General features: G+C 52.6%; 7 protein-coding genes; 4 read left to right on the top strand and 3 right to left on the bottom strand.

Annotated features, from left to right (window-relative positions):
* Positions 1 to 19: 19 nt before the first annotated feature.
* RCC_03369 (uncharacterized protein) lies at positions 20 to 1,198 on the top strand (the record flags this gene model as incomplete). The annotated part of the gene is made up of 1 exon (XM_023768659.1): positions 20 to 1,198. The coding sequence occupies one exon, from the start codon at positions 20 to 22 to the stop codon at positions 1,196 to 1,198; it is 1,179 nt and encodes a 392-aa protein (XP_023624427.1).
* Positions 1,199 to 1,268: 70 nt separating this feature from the next.
* Positions 1,269 to 3,192, bottom strand: RCC_03368 (related to dityrosine transporter; the record flags this gene model as incomplete). XM_023768658.1 has 3 exons in its annotated part: positions 1,269 to 1,669; positions 1,724 to 2,430; positions 2,552 to 3,192. The coding sequence occupies 3 exons, from the start codon at positions 3,190 to 3,192 to the stop codon at positions 1,269 to 1,271; spliced, it is 1,749 nt and encodes a 582-aa protein (XP_023624426.1).
* Positions 3,193 to 3,853: 661 nt separating this feature from the next.
* On the top strand, positions 3,854 to 4,725 carry RCC_03367 (related to thiol methyltransferase; the record flags this gene model as incomplete). XM_023768657.1 has 2 exons in its annotated part: positions 3,854 to 4,088; positions 4,136 to 4,725. The coding sequence occupies 2 exons, from the start codon at positions 3,854 to 3,856 to the stop codon at positions 4,723 to 4,725; spliced, it is 825 nt and encodes a 274-aa protein (XP_023624425.1).
* Positions 4,726 to 4,967: 242 nt separating this feature from the next.
* RCC_03366 (related to MFS multidrug transporter) lies at positions 4,968 to 7,241 on the bottom strand (the record flags this gene model as incomplete). XM_023768656.1 has 8 exons in its annotated part: positions 4,968 to 5,264; positions 5,329 to 5,482; positions 5,545 to 5,822; positions 5,871 to 5,916; positions 5,968 to 6,245; positions 6,369 to 6,597; positions 6,652 to 6,749; positions 6,801 to 7,241. 8 exons carry the CDS (start codon positions 7,239 to 7,241, stop codon positions 4,968 to 4,970), a joined length of 1,821 nt encoding a protein of 606 aa, XP_023624424.1.
* A 2,020-nt stretch (positions 7,242 to 9,261) lies between these two features.
* On the top strand, positions 9,262 to 10,993 carry RCC_03365 (Isocitrate lyase; the record flags this gene model as incomplete). XM_023768655.1 has 3 exons in its annotated part: positions 9,262 to 9,465; positions 9,521 to 10,572; positions 10,636 to 10,993. The coding sequence occupies 3 exons, from the start codon at positions 9,262 to 9,264 to the stop codon at positions 10,991 to 10,993; spliced, it is 1,614 nt and encodes a 537-aa protein (XP_023624423.1).
* Positions 10,994 to 12,852: 1,859 nt separating this feature from the next.
* RCC_03364 (uncharacterized protein) lies at positions 12,853 to 14,658 on the bottom strand (the record flags this gene model as incomplete). XM_023768654.1 has 3 exons in its annotated part: positions 12,853 to 13,348; positions 13,400 to 14,195; positions 14,268 to 14,658. 3 exons carry the CDS (start codon positions 14,656 to 14,658, stop codon positions 12,853 to 12,855), a joined length of 1,683 nt encoding a protein of 560 aa, XP_023624422.1.
* A 1,172-nt stretch (positions 14,659 to 15,830) lies between these two features.
* RCC_03363 (probable DNA-directed RNA polymerase III largest subunit) lies at positions 15,831 to 20,291 on the top strand (the record flags this gene model as incomplete). Its single annotated transcript, XM_023768653.1, has 1 exon — positions 15,831 to 20,291. The coding sequence occupies one exon, from the start codon at positions 15,831 to 15,833 to the stop codon at positions 20,289 to 20,291; it is 4,461 nt and encodes a 1,486-aa protein (XP_023624421.1).
* Positions 20,292 to 20,322: the final 31 nt, after the last annotated feature.

The raw sequence follows: 20,322 nt of genomic DNA, 5'->3' as shown, positions 1-20,322 counted from the left end.
TCATCGTCAATCTCGAATGATGTATCCTTCATCAGCCAACGAGCGGCCTTCAAGAAAAGTCCAGCCGTGGCACGCATCCCTTAGCGGCATTGTCGTCGGTCTTCAAGAGAATCTGCCACTGTCCACCGAGGAAGTGAAGCAGAAGGTTCGCTCATGGAACAAGTCACTTGGCAGGTACTGCTCCCAGGCGCTCAAGAAACGCGACGCCCGCTCAGAGCATGATGATGGTCACACACGCACAACTGCAACCCAGAGTGTACTCCTGTCTCTCGATCTTCACATCCTCGATCCTGTCAAGAAACTCGGGCGTTCGGCATCAAATGTGAGTTCGCGACGCAAGTCCGCTCGTTCAGACTCCATCAACAGACGCATCGTGCCGGATCGCCCAGCTAGGCATTCCGCGCCTCCAGCTGGTCGCCTGAACAGTATCCAGAGATTGTACTCCTTCCCCGAAATGATGCACCCTGATCAATACCTCGACTCCGACTCTCGAGGCCCACTCCTCAGTTCAATCGCGGAGAGCAGCGAGCACCAGCAATTACGCGATGACGTTTCCAGAGGGGACGAGATCTTCGCCATCCACGAGGCACGAGCATGTCAACCGCAAGCTCCGCCCACACCTGTTGAGAGATTGTCGTTCAATTTCTCCGAGACATACCTCCAGCAGCGTGGAGCTTCCCTCGGATTCGAGAGACCAAGTCTAGGCTTCAGGAGGATTTCGAGCCAGCAGGATCACAGATGGACGTTGTCAGACAATCAGTTGGAGGAGCAAGCCGCCGGTTTGAAAGATATGAGCGATCTCAGAACCTTCATCAACGACACTCGAGCTAAGGAGAATGCTGAACCGCTGAAATTCCATCAAAATCTGTGCGCAGAGGCTAAAATTGTTGCCACAACGTACGAGAACTCGCCAGGCGAACAAAGCTGGACTACCAAGATTCAATCGCAGGCGGGTTCGAGTACGCTGGAGCTCATTKGACCGCCGCGTGTTGGAGCAGGACCCACTGCCAAGTTGTGRAATGATGGCAAATACAGCCCGGGCACCCAGCGCAAGCATGCGAGTCTCCCTGCTGACGTCCACGGAACATGCGAGTGCCGTAACTTCACGGTGTGGGAGGCCATCACGGATGTCAGATGGCGGGCCCTTGGTGTGAGTAAGACAAAGGACGGAAGAATGGTCGCCGTGCTCTCGCAGTAGAGACGATGATCAAAGATGAACTCACTGGAAAAATCATTACACTCGAAAGAGATTGGAGCTGGAAGTCTTTTCAATCGCCGGCTATTCTCATCAGCTGCTTATCCATCGACACTCTCCAGTGTGGACCAAATTGCTTCATGGCCCAAATGGTCAAGCAACCCGTCACAAGAGTGATGACACCGAGTCCAGTGAAGAGCCAGCCATTTCCAATGGCAACGATCAAGGGTTCGCTCACAATGGTCCCAACACACGAGAAGATGTTTCTCACAAAGTTATTGAGAGCAATACCATGGCTGCTCTTCCTCGGCATGAACTCCGTGAGCATCGTGGTGACAAGAGAAAAGATCAGCATGCTCCCTACGCCAAAAAAGAAGTTGGCGATCATGGGTGCTGCCACGTTCACGTGGTAGCGAGCGAGCCAGCCGTATGCGATCAGTGCGCATGGGAACATTATAGCACCTAGCCAAGCGTCTGAATGGAAAATTGTTTTAGCATAATTCCCGTCGTGATTGTCATTGCACTCACTCTCCTTCATCCTGTCCTCGGGGATGAACTTGAGGCGACCGTTCTCGTCATATCTCCCGGCTTTCTTAGCTTCCCTGTGCATGATGCGATCTACTGCCCTCCCGCCGAAAATGCTGGAGATGAAGTAACCAGCACTATTGGGGATGTATAACACCCCAACGATGATGCTCGAGTAGTTGTAAGGAGCCCCTGAGAATGTCTGCTGGACAGAGATGTTAAGTACATACAGGGATGCAAAAGTGATGGCAGCGTACGCGATCAGTACAGCGACCGCTGGAATTTGGAGGTACAGAATGATGCGAAGAGGGTCCACGAAGGCACGGMGTGCCATCACGCTGTATTTCTTTGCTTTCACTTTCACGGATTGCCCCGTTGTCGTTCGCTCAAGTCCAGGTCTTGCCTCGACCTTCTCGGCCGCTTCGTCTTCGGCCTCGGATGCTAGAGACTTTCTCTGCCTGAGTGTCTCTGGGAGGAGTAGCACAATAGCAACGAACAAGATCACGGCGAATATTGAAATGAACCACTGCGTGGATCGCCAGCCTAGCCCCTGGGTAAGGGCACCGCCGATTATGGGTGATAGAAGCGGTCCACAAAGAGGTCCTAGATAGAAGATGCCCATGGCTTTGCCGCGCATTCTAGTCTCCCAGCAATCCGCGATGGTTCCTGCACCGACGGCTTGCACACTTGCTGCTGCACCACCAGAAAGTCTAGAAACACGCGAACGAAGTCAGCTGAGCTCGAATCGGTGTGCATTTATATGCAGATAGTGGGAACTGCATGCGGGACAGCGTGGTTGGGGAACCCTGCTATATGTATCCATCAACTTACACTCTCATTACTATGAACATTCCAATGTTGACAGATACAGCGGAAAGAACATTGAATACCAGGAAGAGAAAGAACGATACCACATAGATCGTCCGTCTCCCTAGAGTCTCGGAAAAGCTAGACCACCAAAGCGGAAAGATGGACATGGAGAGCATGTACATTGCAACGGAAAGATTGACCACGGTAGGAGTACTGTTGAACTCCCGGGTGATATCGACGAGTGCTGGTAGGAYAATGGCCGAGCCCATGGGCGCAGCAGCGCCAGCTACAGCGACAATGGCGGTGATCAGCCACTTCATTTTGCGGCTATAGTCCCAAGCRTTCGTAACTTCGTCGATGAAACATAACCTTGCGAAGAGACCACGGCGCTCTGCTCGAGAGACTGTGACGGCAGGTGGTCTGACTGATCGCACTGAAGATTGTGCACGACTTCGAATTCTATGAGGCGGCAGTTGGTGGTCATGAACATCGTTCTCTGTTCGCTGAGACTCTTCTGAATTACGCGTGGACATATTGGCGTTTCTTGAGAGTCCGACGTTTTGCTCTTCGTCTTCCGAGGAAGAATGGGTTTCGGTCTTCATCATCTCTGTCCCGGGAGGATCTCGTTGCATATCGTCGTCTCCGTCTTCTTCTTTGGCCATGTTCTGTTGGTCCAATCAGGATTGCAGCTGTAGTTTTCTAATGCATCGAGATTGGCTGTCTCTTCGTCGAAAGAAGGCCCACAACGACTGGCAAGGAACCGTAAAGGTAGTTTCTGAAAAGGAACGTAAAGCGAAGAATCTAAAGATGAACAAGTTGAAAGAAGAGATAGGCCAGGCCAGAAATCCTACCTTCGCCGGATACTACATAGCTGYTGGGTGTACGGCTACCTTACGGTTAGAACGGCAGCATACCCACGCGTGTCAAAATACACCTTGCATGAGCGCCACGCATCGACCGCAGAAGGCACTAGGACATGTCACAGATGTCACTCCCGAGGAACGACAATTGAGGTGACATTCGACGTGCAGTCAGCCCGCCGATATCGGTCGTAGTAGACTAGCCACATCAAGCACACTGTGTGGAGTACCCGCGGGGAGTAGTAGTGCYCATCGACATCGACACCAAGGCACGATTTAAAGCTGCATCCCTTACTCGAGATCGATGCTTCGAAGTTCCATCGGTGGCGTATCTCGGACACTCTGCAGGCAAGTGCGCAGCGGTGAAATATCAATCACAAACGCAGCTGCCGGGCTATCGTCAACATCGATCCGGGGTTTTCAACGTCATCATCCTGGCKACAACGAACTCAACATCGACATCATGTCTTCCGACCAAAAGACAGACATTGGAGTGCTGCGCCAACAGTTTCTCAATCAGCCCCCAGAGACACATACCAAACATTGGGAGGATCTTTGGCAGAAACAAACAACTCCATGGGACCGCAATGGCCCCAGTCTTGCTCTGAAAGACACAGTGACAGGCAGGCAAGATCTGTTCGGCTCGGCTCTTAAAGATGTTGCCAGTAATCAGCGGAAGAGAGCACTGGTACCAGGTTGTAAGTATTGTTCGAACAGTGAAGCATTCGCTTTCTAACTATGTCAGGTGGCAGAGGGTATGATGTGCTACTTCTGGCATCGCTAGGCTACGACTGTTATGGACTGGATGCCTCCCAGACCGCAATAGATGCCGCACTCAAACACCAAGCAGAATCTAGCAAAGACGAACAGTATGTCCCTCATGACTCGAAAGTTGGTGCCGGAGAAACGAAGTTCCTAGTGCACAATTTCTTCAAGGATGACTTCCTCGCGGACACAAACGGTGGAAATTTTGACCTCATTTTCGACTACACATTCTTGTGTGCTCTACCTCCAGAGATGAGACCCTCGTGGGCAAAGCGGATGAGTGAACTGCTCTCTCCTACTGGGTACTTGATCTGTCTTGAATGGCCGCTGCACAAAGCTCCGACGGAAGGTGGTCCACCGCACGGCTTGTCCTCTGAGCTTTACGTTCAGCTGTTTCACAATCCCGGCCAGGATGTAAAGTACAATTCGAATGGCTTTGTGACTCAAGATCTGAGCGCCGAGAAAGGAGAGCTCGCGCTTGTTCGGGTTGCTCACGATATGCCATCAAGGACACACGAAGCTGGCCAGGGGAAGGACTATGTGGGAATATGGCGGCATGCCAAGCTTTGATGGAAGGCTACAATCGTCGTGAAAAGGTTCGCCTTTCAAGACCATGAGCAGTAGGTTCAGTGGTATGCATACAAGCTGGCCATCATGTCGTCAAAACGGTCGTGCTTACGGTACTGTTCACCGTTTAAGCAGTACACCAATGAGCGTTTCAGTAGCCTCCAATATCCTCAACATCAAAGACTCCATCGCTATGCAGAACGCTCCCGATTTCGTCAAACGTCGTCTGTCTCAAAGATCGATGCTCACATCTCTGCCTTTTCGATGTCCTTCTCCTCGTGAACCGCCGCACCTGTGCTCATCGCTCCACCGACCTCCGCCTCCGCTCCAGCTCGCTTCACAATCTTATCCTGGGCTCTTTGTTGCTTCGCTTCTCTGCGCATCTGGTCGTCCCGCATCGTTCTGATGAGCGTCGAACGCTCTCTGWTCTTGTGGCCATATTTGTAAAATATGAAAGGAATAGGTATGCAGATGGCTTCAATCAGGCCTAGCAGTGTGCCCGCCCAGTTCGCGCCTAATGTAGCGTAGAGTGCTGGTCCAGCCTGATAGCGATCGCATGGTCAGTAGATCTCTGGGACACTTGCACAGACCGATCATGATACGTACGAGCGGTAGAGTCGCGCCAAGAATGGATCGCAGAACAGCATTACCAGCGAGTGCTGAGGCAGCGTATATCCCGTACGACTGAACGAGGTAATTGGAAGCGTAAATGAATACGCCTGCGTTGCCTGCGCCAAAGGGAATTCCAGCAAGAATTGGCCTGAAAAACTGTCAGCAACATACCGATATCATCCTTGGTTGCATGACCCTCGTCTTGCTTACCATATCCAGTGAACTTCCGGTGTACATGTCCAGGCGAACCAAATCTCTCCAGTAGGAATGAGGATTGCCGCAATACAGACCACGGAAACCATTGCTTCGGGATAAGGCCTGCCAGTCTCAGGATCATGCTTGTGTGCGTTGATCATCCGGCGAATAAGTGGTTCTGCCAGGATGACAATCATGCTACCGACTCCTATGCCTACGAAGGCCAAACCCGTGAAACCAGGAGACCAGCCGCGAAGTTCAGAGAAAACGATTGGATATGCCACGAAGCACAACTGTGCGAGTAGTCAGCGGTGTTGAGAGGGCGGGATCGTACAACTCACATAGAGAACGCCGTAAACCAGCGCTATGTAAATATCCCAGAAGAGGCTACAAGGAATGTTAGCTCCAAGCACCTGCTATCATCTCGCCCAGACCTACCAAATCGGCTCTGTCACGGTCAGAATGAATGGCCGCGACAGGTTCACTTTCAATAGTGGCCAGAATTCCTGAGTGTCATCATACCGGCTCCACCATTTCTCGTCACCAGTTTCTTTTCGAACCTTCTTGGCCCTCTTGCGTAGAATGGCTGGTGCATATGTTTCTGGGACCAGTGCTATAAGCACCCACGCGACAGCGGAAACGATAACCACCACCCAGTTGGTCCATCTCCAACCAAGATATTCAAACACGAATCCTCCCACGACAGGTCCAATCACCTACAGAGTGGAACAAGAAGCGTTAGCAATGTCTGGGATATTGTCCGATGTGGACGGAGACGTGTCGTAGCTCGGAGGAAACCTGCAAACTACCCTGTACGCCTTCTGCCATTGAGGTCTTACCGGTCCATTCATAGGTCCTATCGACCATACGGAAAAGGCGAGAGCCCTGTTGTCTTCTTGAACAATGTCATTGATGGTTCCGGGAGCGTTGGAGATCATTGCCGCGGCACAGAAGGCGCCCAAAAAGCGAACGACCAGGATGGTTGCCATGTTTTTCGCAACGGCGCATGGGATAACAAACACCACAAAGAGAAACATGACAATCAGGTAGATAGGCCGCCGCCCATACCTGGAGATGTTCGTAAGTCTGATAGGCTCCGATCCGACGGCACAGTGTACTCACATCTCAGAGAGCGGTGCCAGGACAACTGCACCTGTTGCCATGCCCAGCAGGTATGTGGTTACACCTAAGATCCCTGTGTTCTTGGAGACGTTGAATTCCTGCTCCAGTCAGCCAAACATCTTCATTCTCGATCGACATCGTCTACCAACCTCGAGCATGCCCGGAATGGCTGATGTGTAGCTTGTAGAGTAGAGCACAACGCAGGTTGTCGCATAGCTGAAGATTGCGATGACGCATCCTCTATACCATAGACTCCAATTCTGCGGGTTGATTCGATCTCCTTCCTCAAAATCGACTTCGCACGCCAAATCTTGGGTTCCCGTGGTTCCTGTGGTGACGCTTCTTTCCATTGGAGGGATGAATGCAGTTACGCCACCAATGGCGTTGGCAGACGTTCGTGATAGCTGGTGTGAAAGTGTATTATCGGAACCTTCTCGATGATATCTCGAGTGCCTCGTCGCCACCGAAATAACGCTCTCCGAATCCGACAACGTGGTAGACGGACTCAGAGGATTCTCGACTGTCATTACAGAAGCCCGTCTGTCTATGACTTCGGCCACCTCCTTCTCGGCTGGGCGTTTGGGGTCCATCTTGGCCCTTAAATGATGGATTGGACACTATTTGTGCAAACCTCAAGAAGACCTCTGCGTTGGCAGATCGTGCAGGCGATTACTCCAGCTTGTAGCATCGACGATGTGCTAGCATACAAGAATAATGGCTGAGCAAACAAACAAGAAATGGTCTGCTGGGCGGGTGGACCTGTGAGGGGAGGAGTAAGAACAGTTAATGAAGAGTACCTACGAAGAGTCATAAGGTGTGATGAAAGACTGGAAAATCATTCAGCCCGGGTAGGAAGGGACAACCTGCCCTTCCAGATTTTGCGCGGTGTGAAGTGGGTCGAGATCTGCCTGCTGCTCGGCTGGCGAGCGCGGATATCATGCAGCATGCAGTTCGAAGTCCGCTCTAAAGTCCGGGCAGGGATGCTTTGCTTGAAGTACGATTCATACGGTATGGGCAACGTGATGCCGAACCCCACGGTGTTCGCATGCTTTGTGGAGAGGCGTTTGGCGTGAACTCTCACTCGCGTGGTGACTGACCCACCATCAGATCAGATCAAGATCAGGCAGGTGTCACCTCAACCTTCCTTGACCGACGGCACGAATGCTTCCTCTTCCTCGTCGCAACTGTTTCTCCAATCATCATTCCACAAGTGTGGCGTCAAGCCGCATCTGGTGCCGCTTTTTCCGCTGGTGAAATGCTTGTTTATGCGCCACCTCTTTTATCAGTATGAAGGAATTCGGGACGCCCAAGGCTAACAAACAGGCTAAAGACTGCCGACAACTCGCCTCTGCTCGCAATTCTGCATCGATTGTCGGTGTGGATCCATTGGCCTTCTTGGGAACATAAAGTCACGTCTCGTCGTTCCTTCCAACGCGGTCATCCCGCATGGACAACGTTGCGACTTGCGACTTCGATACATTGAAAATGCCAGTCTCCCGAGCCAGTCAACCAGTGGTGAGCAGACGCCGATATCGGCCTTCTTCCTGGCGGCCCGCGCGTGGTCGGTCTTCCTTACCTTAGGTACCGTCGGTCATGGTCCTAAGGTAGCGACGTTTGCAAGGCAATGGGAGCACAGGCTATGCAGCAATTAATTACCTCTGCCCCAACGCGAGAAGTCGCCCAACCGTCAATTTGATGTCAAGATGGAAACAACAGACAAAAGTCCAGCTGACGACGAGCAGCTTCCGCCAGTGCATTGGTCTCGCATTACCCGTGCTAAAGCGTGTTTCGGTTCGACCACTCTGCTCTGCATTTACGAATTAATGGCCTTAGCGACGACCTATCCTGGACCAAGAAGCCGTGTGCATCAAACTTTTACATCAGAGCGAAATGCGGAGAAGACCGGAGCCAAGCTTCGCGGGTAATCCGCTGAAGAACGTCCTAGAGAAAAGGATAGCCTACCGCCGCCGCTCCGGCTGTTGTTCAAGATCGGAACAGGGCAGATGCTTTCCAGACTCCAGCAGTTGCCGCCTCACGCATGATGCTCGATTCCTCTGAGAGATAGAAACCACTTCACCTTGCTGGCCATCGACGGACGACTGACTATCACAAGCAAACCTTTTACCTTACCTCGGACAGCGGAATCGTCCGCTACTAACTCGAAACATACTAGCAGCATTCCTGGAAGCTCTCCATCCATCCGAGGCTTCTAGGAACTCTCAGCATGTGCTTCCTCGGCCGAAGAATCGCTTCGYACGCAAGGGCAGGCTGGTAACAGGTGAGTCAAGCCAGTGGCCAGGCAGATTTGGCGTGTGAAGAGATCGGACGAGATCGGACAGACGCACAGCCTAGGCTATGACTGCACAACAGCGTTCATGGAGCTCTGTCCTACGAGGTATATGTAGCTTTCACCCAAGCCAAGTGACGTGATCTTCAATCCGATCATCCCCCTCTCCAAACACTAACCATTTCTTTCCTCTTCCTCCTTCCAACATCATACATCCCTCTTTGCCTCTTCATTAAAGAGCCTAGAGCCCAATCATCACGCTGGCGGACCGTTTGAAGCAGATAGTCTCCTCCATATCCTCCTCTCTCACCCCTCCAAACATCATGTCGAGCACCGATGCGGAACAGCAAAAGTTCTTGGACGAGGTGAAAGAGCTGAAGACTTGGTGGGAAGACCCAAGATGGCGTTACACTCGCCGGCCGTATACCGCCGAGTCCATTGTCTCGAAGCGTGGTACCATCAAGATTGAGTACCCCAGCAATACCCAGTCGAAGAAGCTTTGGAACTTGGTAGAGGGTAGATTCAAGGTCAGTTTCGAATTTTGCGAATGCGAGATGTGGCAGTCACTAACTGTTGCTGCAGAGTGGAGAGGCGAGCGCCACCTACGGTTGTTTGGACCCGGTAATGGTTACCCAAATGGCAAAGTACCTCGACACTGTCTACGTTTCCGGATGGCAATCCTCCAGCACTGCATCCAGCTCTGACGAACCGGGTCCGGATCTTGCTGATTACCCTTACACAACTGTGCCAAACAAGGTGAACCACCTCTTCATGGCACAGCTGTTCCACGACCGCAAGCAGCGCGAGGAGCGTCTGTCCCTCCCAGCAAGCCAGCGATCAAAGGCCGCCAACACTGACTTCCTCCGCCCTATCATTGCCGATGCCGACACTGGTCACGGTGGTCTCACTGCTGTGATGAAGCTCACCAAGCTCTTCGTTGAGAAGGGTGCGGCTGGTATTCACATTGAGGATCAGATGCCCGGTACCAAGAAGTGCGGGCACATGGCCGGTAAGGTCCTGGTGCCCGTCAACGAGCACATCAACCGTCTGGTTGCTATTCGTGCTCAGGCCGATATCATGGGAGTGGATCTTCTGGCTGTCGCTAGGACCGACTCCGAAGCCGCCACCCTCATCACTAGCACCATTGACCCTCGCGACCACCCTTATATTCTTGGTTCGACCAATGCAGCTCTCCAGCCGTTGAGCGATCTCATGCTTGCTGCTGAGCAGGCTGGCAAGTACGGATCAGAGTTGCAGGCTGTTGAGGATGCATGGAACGCACAAGCCCACTGCAAGCTTTTCCACGAGGCTGTAGCAGACACCATCAACGCCGGTGTGCACGTCGACAAGCAGGGCCTGATCAACGAATTCATGAAGCAGTCCCAGGGCAAGAGCAATTCCGAGGCTCGTGCTATCGCCAAGGGTCTGACTGGTGTTGACGTTCACTTTGACTGGAACTCCCCAAGAACCCGCGAAGGTTACTACCGCTACCAGGGTGGTACTCCTTGCGCTGTGATGCGTGCCAACGCTTACGCTCCATACGCCGACATGATCTGGATGGAGAGCAAGCTTCCCGATTACGCTCAGGCCAAGGAGTTTGCCGATGGCGTGCACGCCGTGTGGCCAGAACAGAAGTGAGTTTTCACCAAAGTTCCATGAATATTGAAGAATCAGCAACTGATGACTTTTGATCACAGGCTTGCTTACAACCTCTCCCCATCCTTCAACTGGAAGGCTGCTATGGAGGCCAAGGACCAAGAGACCTACATCCAGCGCCTCGCAAAGCTCGGATACTGCTGGCAATTCATCACTCTTGCAGGTCTGCACAGCACGGCACTCATCTCCGATCGCTTCGCGAAGCAATTCGCTCAGTCCGGCATGCGTGCCTACGGTGCCATCATTCAGGAGCCAGAGATTGAGGAGGGCTGCGAGGTAGTCACCCATCAGAAGTGGAGTGGAGCCAACTACGTTGATGGTCTGTTGCAGATGGTGCAGGGAGGAATCTCCAGCACCAGTGCCATGGGCAAGGGTGTTACTGAGGATCAGTTCAAATGAGCGCAGTGTACAGCATGCCATGAGAAAGAGAATGTAGTGTAACAGAACCGGTTGTAAATGAGAGATGTTGGAAGCCCCCTCTCCCATGATACGATCYTTGCACTGCATTTTGAGGCGCTACTCGAGATAGATCTTTTGATGTCCATGGTCTCATGTCGACTCATCTCTCTCCCCTTTTGCCTGCTGCGCTTTTCTTCCGCTTCCTTTGTTTGCTCTCATTTTCGCCTGTTGCAGCTTCACTCTCTGCTTCGCAAACACCTCACTCTTCTGCTCCCTCCCACACTTCAACCTCTCCAGAAAGAAGGAAGGACTCGTCATGCAGTCAAGTTCGCAAAAACTTACCAGAATAGAAATCCTCATCTCCATCTCCTGCAAACCCTCACCCAGCCCCTTCACCCGCGGAAGAAGCGCCACCCTTCCGCAKCTTCTGCTGCGTCTTCCTCTCCTTTCTCTCCTTCCTCTCCTGAATTTCCTTCTCGAGTCGAGCTTCCTCTTCCTTGGCCGCTTCCTTCTCCTCCAGACACATCTCACAGTCCTTCCAGAGCATCATGGTGCGGTTGCAAAACTTACAGGCTGGGATGCTCATGTCCATGGCTCTGTCACAGGGAAAGAAATCCAAAGGTCAACACACACACACACACACACACACAGGAAAAGAAAAAGTGGTTTCGATTTCTGGCAGGGCAAGGCAAAGACAGTACTTACAGTCTCACGCTGCAGTGATGGCAAGTTTTCATGTGTTGGCCCCCGATGCAGTAATGCGTGATGGGAGCCGTGGTGGGCGTTGTGGTGTTCATTTTCGCTGCGTTGCTTGCGGTTTGTTGTTGGTGAAAGATGGATGGTGGAAGATGGAGGAAGAAAGTAAGTGATGGCGAGACTATGCGATTTCATTCACTGGACGCGTCGCGGCATCTGAGTCGACGACTGGATGAATTGAAAAGGACATACCTCACCTTTCTCTTATCGAAGACCGGGAAGAAGACTCTCTCCCTCTCTCTTCTTGCCTCATTCATACATACTCCTTGGTGTCGGCCTGGCGTTCTCTTGCCCAGTGCTAGAAATCTCATCGCTGTCAATAACAGGCCACGGCACGACAGCGACTCCGTATAATGGAGGAGTGGTCTTCTCGGAGCAGATGGTGGTTTTCAGAACATCAGCGGTTCACTTCCTTTCTCAAGCTTAGGGTTAGGGTTGGGGTAGCACATATCGCTCTCTGCGACGGCTCAGCCTCAGTCAAGGGCCGGCTGGACTGAAGGCTGCCGGCCCTTCATGTGGTGAATCGAAAATAACGCTCGTGAAAAGGTAAGTAGCTACATGCACAAAAATGTGTAGTGTTGCAGAGAGTCAAATGTCTGATTTACCAACGTGTGCATGAGGCTGCTTTCGTTGCTGCAGCAAATAAATCACTAGAAGGAGCGTCCGTCTTCAAATCCGCTACGCAATGGATTACGACATGTCCCTTCAGTGTAACGGCATGGTGGATTGCCGCACATTGTCCGTAAGATATCGGGGAAGGGCCTGGTGGAAATAGTCATTCATGTACACGTTAGTGTTGTCTTCACTGTTGCTGCTCTCAGTCAGTCAAGTGACAAAGACGGGTCCAGGAGTCGACTTTTGATGCAAAAGTCAAATTGGGGTCTGCTATGCACTGAATCCACCTACAGCCCAGTCCACAAGCCTTCCCTGGCACCCAATACCAGAAACTAGACCGAAATACGCCGTGTGTATCATTGCCGCCCTATGCTGTGCCCCGAGAAGCAAAACCGCCTACCCACTCATTCGAATCGTGAAACCATCTCAACGTTAAACCCATTGCCCGTTCCTGCTGATCATCCCATTCCAATTCTGCGAGCCGAGATCTAGCCCAACCACTGAATCAACGACTCTGCCATTGGACTGCTCAAGAAAGCAACGGTGCCGACGGCGCCAACAGCAGCGAATGCAGCAGCCTGAGTGGCGCTCACAACGGCCTCGCGAATGATGGAACGCTGCTTCTTTGGTGCCAAACGACGGCGGGCTGGTGGTGCTGGTGGAGCTTGCACAGCTTTCTTCGCTGGTGGGCAGAGGACGTCGGCAGCGTCATCCACCTCGTCACGCTTACGCTTGGTGATACCATCCGTGCCGGTCGCGGGAGCAATCTCCTTGCTGAAAGACTCGATGCCAGTAATCTCCTTGTTGATCGTCTCCTCAACAGTCGTCGAGCCCTCGACGATGGTCTTGTCGACAATGGCGTCGATTGACATTGGGAACAGCGCCTGTGAAAGGGTGGGTGGTTGAATCACACCCTGTTCCAACGTCGGCAGCGTTGACTTGGGGAACTTTGCGATGATTGGGTGCTGGACATCCCAGTGACCACTAGGTGGGAATTTAGTCGCCAGAAACGCATCGAGACCAGGATGATCATACGTAAACGAAGTGGTGATACGCCCAGACTGGTGGCTCGGCTCGGAAGTTTGCTTGACAGCAGCCAGAGAGCTGTGCGCAGGATCGTACTGCTTGGACGATGGGATGTCCCAACGAGACTGCTTCATGCCTGGAATGTCAGCCAGAGTAGAGGTGACGTCTGTAGTATCGTCAAAGGTGCCGAGTTCTGGGGACAGCTCGCGGTAAGCAGGCTCCCCAAATCGTGCATCCTCCTCATCGCGCTCATTCTCCACATCGGAAGCTTCGTCAGAGCTGAGATCCGAAGCTGATTGGGACAAGTTGTCATCCTCCTCATCCTCACCGTACTCTACTTCATCGATGTGATCGATATCGGAGTCGTCCTCCGATTCGGCGCCCTGGGAGCCTCCGTCGTCGATGAGATATGTATTGTCAACGTAGCGCGCGTCTTGCACTGAGCCGGCGTCGGAGAAGCTATCAAAGTCCGTCGGCTGGTTGGAGTTGAAAGCAGGGCGGTCATAGGACTCTGAGTCACGGAGAGAGTGGACGATGTCTTCTTCGAATCCATGCGAGTCGTCGTCGACGGCGATGGGAACATTTTGCGTGCCGAGCTTCATCTTGTTCTGTTCCGGGGTGGTCTTCGCGGAAGATGGATGATATTGGCCATCGCTCACGAAAGATGCCGCATGATCGCTGTCAAGATCCGAGCCGTCGGAGAGCGAGGGAGCGCGGAAGCCGCGGATGGTGGTGGTAGGCTCGAAGGTAGCCATGGAAGACATGGAATTCTGGCGCGGAAGGCGTTCAAAAGTGACGGAGACTCCTTCGTGGTTGTCGAAAGGGTTGTCAGTGAGTTGCAGAGAGAATAAGTCAGAGTGACGGGGTGAATGCCTACCGTTACCTCTAGTCACCCGCTCTCCCAGCTTGATCACGTCACCCGTCCTAAGAACGAAGCGGGAGTCGGGCAGGAGCGGCAGGCCGTTGACTTTGGTACCGTGCAGCGATGACAAGTCGGCGATGGTGACCTCTTGGGCGAAAGGCTGCTTCGTCGATGCACGGAGCTCGGCGTGGATGCGGGAAACGACAGGACAGTCGAACAGGGCGTTGTCGTTCTGGGCCTCGAGCTGCTTTCCTCGGGTGCGCGAGGCACGGCCGATGGTGATGGGCTCACCGTCGGCGTGGATGTTGAATTCGCGTCGGTCGTTGGTCAGGTTGGAGGTCAACGCAATCCTCATGACGGTAGGCTCGACCGCGAAATCAGGCAGCATGTTGAAACCGAAAGGCATCGTGTTGAAGTGTGTGTCGAGGAGTGATTGACCGCGGGGTTTGGATGCCTGTGCTGGTGAGTGTCGTGCACAGTGAGAGTCTCCAACTTCCCCTTCAGATCGACGGTGTGGTGATGTGGCAGTACCGTAGTGTAGGTGTGTGGAGGAGGTATGATAAGCTTGTGGAGGAGGGGTAAGGTTACCACCAGCAGGTGATGCTTCTAGCAGCCGCGTTCTCGATGGGCCTTTACAAGCTCGGTCCTGGTGAATGCAGAGTTAGCATCCAGCTGCAGCTTTCCGTTCGATGCTCTGCGTGCGAGTCGACGCTTAAGGTGCTGTGCGGGTGCTGTGCAGTGCAGCGAGGGAGATGATTGTCGCGCGGCTCGTCCGTGTCATCACATCAACCTGGAGCTGGAGCCTTGATGTCTTATCTCTTATCGATAGAGCTATTCCCGATGAGGCTAATACCGTGGATTTCCGTGTCAAAAGTGCGAAGGTGGGGTCGAGAGGCATCTCWATAAGTGAAATTGAAGGTTGCCGTCCTCACGTTTACCTGCCGCATAGGCTGCACAGCATCTCTTTGCATCGGACATCGTCCTCTCGAGCATTCTAGCTCTGATGCGTTGGCAGCAAATCGAACTTCGCAAGACCGCAGCGGAGGCAGATCTTTTGCCACGAGGAAGAACTTGTGGTGAAAAAAGACGCTGTGATTACAGACTAGAACGACTACAAAATTATTTAGAGAATGTTAAGGTATCCCACAAGACATTTAGCTCTCCGCAAAACTGCTCATTTTGTTGGTCGTAGCTCGCTGTCCGCGAGCGTGGTCGTTGCTCAACTGCGAGGAGAGCTGGCAAGCTTCGATTTCCTCGGCTTTCATATCAATTCAAGCCTTTTTACGAAGAAATTGTGCTCTTGACAACCACGATCTTCCTGGGTCGAAGACTACTTTGGATACATCGATAGCTCGGCATATGAAATTCACTGTTATTGTAGGGGAACTGCAGCGTTGTCGCAGTAGYTTCACTCTCATGACACGTGGACTAACTTTGTGGCCCAAATTCGTGCTGTGGCCCAAGATTTCACACTTGACTTTGACTTTCATGAGTCTTTGCTATATTGTGACACCGCGACGACCCTCACAACCATAAGCATGCCACTCATCCGATAGCATCACGCCCAAAGCCTCAACCATGGAGGCTTCTACCGAACAATTCACGTCCAAGGAACAGGTCGTCGACGCCGTCCCCAAGCGCRTCAAGTCGCTTCAATTCGGCCTGCTCAGTCCGCCAGATATCGTCGCGCAATCCGTGGTGCCCGTGGGCGATCGGAATCTCTACGATTTGGCTGCGCAGGCAGGTGCTGGCCGGACAATCACCAAACATGGTCCGCTCGACCAGCGTTTGGGTACGTCGTCGAAGAATGGACTGTGTGAGACTTGTGGGCAGGGACTGAAGGAATGTAATGGGCACTTTGGACATGTCAAGCTGGCACTGCCGTGCTTTCACTATGGCTATCTCAAGAGGATCATCGAGGCACTCAATTGTGTGTGCAAGGACTGCAGTCGAGTGCTGCTGCCGGAAAAGGACAAGAGGGATTTCTTGAAAAGGTTGCGGAAGCCCGGATTGGATGGACTACGCAAGGACGTCATAACGAAGGCTGTCTCTGCTGAGTGTAGGAAGGTCAAGGTCTGTCCGCATTGTTCTGCTTTCAACGGACCCGTGCGCAAAGTGCCTGGCCATCCGATCAAGATGTGGCACAACAAATACGCCATCTACACAAACTCGAACGCGAAGAGCAAGGTCAAGCCGCCGGACATGCAGCAGTTTGAGAAGACTTTCGAAGAGGCTATCAAGGCGAACCCGGAGGTGGATCGCCACATGAAGCGTGCCTCGGACGATCTCACACCTCTCAGAGCACTCAACATCCTGAAAAAAGTCCCCAATGCCGATGTAGAACTACTGGGGATGAATCCTAACAACGGCGGCCGACCTGAACACATGATCTGGACCAACATTCCTGCTCCACCCGTGGCCATCCGCCCTTCCGTGGCTCAGGAGACGGCCAGTACCGAGGACGACGTTACGAACAAGCTGGGTGATATCATACAGATCAACATGCTAATCACAGCCACACTCCGCGCTGGGCAACCGCTCGCTAAAGTCATGGACATGTGGGAGTTTCTCCAGGTCCAGATCGCCATGTATATCGATGGTCAATTGCCCGGTCTTGCACGAGATGCGTCGTACGGAAAGCCGATGCGTGGATTCTGTCAACGTCTCAAGGGTAAACAGGGTCGCTTCCGTGGGAACTTGTCTGGAAAGCGTGTCGACTTTTCTGGACGAACTGTCATCTCACCGGACCCCAATCTCTCCATTGATGAGGTTGCGGTACCCATGCGCGTGGCCGTCAACATGACCTACCCGGAGAGAGTTACGAAGCACAACTTTGAGAAATTGAAGGCCTGTATCAGAAGAGGGGACAAGGTCCACCCGGGCGCCAACTTCATTGTCAAAGGTCGCGACAACAGGAGGGTTGTCCTGCGAATGGTTGGCATGAAGGGAGACTTGAAGAAGGTGGCAGATCAGCTGGAGCTCGGCGATATTGTTGAGCGACATCTCGAAGACGGAGACATTGTTCTCTTCAACCGGCAACCTTCTCTCCACAAGCTTTCAATTCTATCACACAGAGCGAAGATCCGGCCGTGGCGAACTTTTCGCCTCAATGAGTGTGTTTGCAATCCCTACAACGCCGATTTCGACGGAGACGAGATGAACTTGCACGTCCCACAAACCGAGGAAGCACGAACGGAAGCCACCGAGTTGATGGGCGTCAAGCACAATCTTGCAACTCCTAAGAACGGAACCCCCATTATTGCCGCCATTCAGGATTTCATCACCGGCGCATATCTGATCAGCCGCAAAGATCAGTTCTTCAGCCGTAGAKCATTTACGCAAGTGGTTACATTCATGTATGATGGCATGCAGGTTAAGGATCCGCTCACTGGGGAGAAGCACGACATTGAGATCCCACCGCCTGCAATCTGGAAACCACAGACGTTATGGACCGGTAAGCAGATCTGGAACGTGCTCATGAAGCCACACAAGCACTATCCAGTGAATGTCAATCTGGAAGCGAAGCTGAAGCAGTTTGCGCCGCCGACTCGGAAGGGAGACATTGACGACATGGTTGACTCGGATTCGTACTTGGTAATCAGGAACAGTGAGACCATGTGCGGAGGATTTGATAAAGCTACAGTCGGAGATGGAAAGAAAAACAGTGTCTTTTATGTCATCATGCGAGATTTCGGTGTCGACTACGCCGCTGCTGCCATGACACGTCTTGCGAAGCTCTCCGCTCGATGGCTAGGGGAGCAAGGATTTTCCATCGGCATCAGCGATGTCTACCCGAGTGCCAAGCTCAACGCGAGAAAGAAGGCTCTCGTTGATGCGGCGTACAAGCAGTGTGACGACATTATTGACAAGTTCAAGAAGGGCAAGCTTGAGCGTAGCGCTGGGTGTGACGAAGAACAAACGATGGAGATCCTGATGTCCGGTATTCTCAGTTCGGTCCGACAGCAGTGTGGTGATGCCTGTTTCGCGGAACTCAGCAAATTCAATGCTCCCATGACGATGGCCAAATGTGGATCCAAGGGCTCTAACATCAACGTCTCTCAGATGGTGGCTGCTGTAGGACAGCAAATTATCGGAGGAAAGCGTGTTTTGGAAGGATTTCAGGACCGTACTCTGCCACATTTCGCCAAAGCCAGTCGAGATCCCCTCGCCAAGGGATTTGTGGTGGACAGTTTCTTCAGCGGACTCAGCCCGACGGAATTCATCTTCCACGCCATGTCTGGAAGAGAAGGTTTGGTTGATACCGCTGTCAAGACCGCCGAGACTGGTTACATGTCACGTCGGTTGATGAAAAGTTTGGAGGACCTGAGCGCGCAGTATGATCTGACTGTGCGAAATTCCWCGTCGGGAGTCGTTCAGATGAAGTTTGGTGACGATGGATTGGATCCCGTGGATATGGAGGGCAGTGCCAAGCCTGTCAACTTTGATCGAACGTGGATGCACGCGATTACAAGTACTTGGGACAACAGCGAGCCTGGTCTCCTCCAGGACGAGGTCGAAACAATTGTCAAGGAGAGGCTTGACAAAGAGCGCAACAAGCTTGGCAGAGTCACCGATGATGGCCTACCACTCGCGTACGACGACCAGACACCAAAGTCCACCGACCAGTTGGAGTATAGCAGAACTTTCCTCGACGATGTCACCAACTTCATTTTCGGCAAACACAGGAAGATGACCAGCTCCCAAGCGCGCCTGCCAAATAGCGACGGTGTCTTCAAGCTCTCGAATTCCGCCCTGCAATGCTTTCTCCACCTATGTCTGCTGAAGTTTGAAAAGTCCAAGGTCGAAGCCGGCCACGCGGTTGGAGCGGTTGGAGCCCAGTCCATTGGAGAACCTGGAACCCAGATGACGCTCAAGACTTTCCATTTCGCTGGTGTCGCTGGTATGTCCATCACACAGGGTGTGCCGCGTATCAAGGAAATCATCAACGCAAGCAAAGTGATCAGCACGCCGGTCATCACCTGCGCACTCGATTCACCATATGAAGACATGGCAGGTCGTTTCGCCAAGGCTTTGATTGAGAAGACCTATTTAGGTGACATTGTAGATTACATCGAAGATGTGTGGCACGCCAATGGCTGCTACATTAACATGCGCGTCAATTGGGAGCAGATTGAGAATTTGGGCCTGCGGATCAACATGTGGAACATCGTTGATGCCATCAACCGATCCAAGGGCTACAAGTCTATGGGTGTGAATGCCAGCGCTTCAGAAAGCCACATCCGTGTGCGCCTCTCACTTCCAGATTCTGGAAAGCTTCGCAAAGCAGCTGCGACGAAGCATCTCCGATTCTCCGATCATGATGACTCGGAAGTCTTGTTCATGCAGATCCACACTCTCAAGCGCAAGCTGCCTCAGGTGGTGGTGAAAGGCTACCCAGACGCTGCAAGAGCCATCATGAAGAAGGACGACAAAGCTGATGCTTCTGGCAGAGAACCAATCTCTGTGCTAGTCGAAGGTTACGGCCTCAAGGCGTGCATGACCACCGATGGTGTAGACGGCTACCGCACCAAGAGCAACAACGTCATGGAGATGAAGGAAGTTCTTGGAATTGAAGCCGCGCGTAAGACCATCATTGACGAAATTTCCGCTGTGATGGGAGGTATGGACATTGATCCGCGACATATGCAGCTTTTAGCAGACGTCATGACCTACAAAGGTGAAGTCCTGGGCATCACCCGTTTTGGTCTGGCGAAGATGAGAGATTCAGTCCTCCAGCTTGCCTCCTTCGAAAAGACGCCCGATCATCTGTTTGAAGCTGCGGCCAAGGGGAAGAGAGACGACATTGAAGGTGTTAGCGAGTGTATTATTCTCGGGCAGGTCATGGGTGTCGGCACGGGCGCTATGAAAGTTGTGAGACCGCTCGCCGTGGAAGGCGTCAAGAACAACGTTGGAGACACGACATTCAAGAGCGAGGTCAGAGCTTGTTTGACAGCCAGGAGAGCAAGGATGAAGGAGCGGAGGAAGGGAATGGGGAGCATGGTCAATGGGCATGCTGCTGAGGTTGCTGCTGCTGCTTAGGAGGCAACGGGCATTTTGGAGGCAGCTGATT

Source organism: Ramularia collo-cygni (genome assembly GCF_900074925.1).
Source record: "Ramularia collo-cygni strain URUG2 genome assembly, contig: RCC_scaffold04, whole genome shotgun sequence".
NCBI classification, from domain to species: Eukaryota; Fungi; Ascomycota; class Dothideomycetes; order Mycosphaerellales; family Mycosphaerellaceae; genus Ramularia; species Ramularia collo-cygni.
Note: the sequence above shows the minus strand (reverse complement) of the source record. Positions and strands in the feature narration are given on the sequence as shown.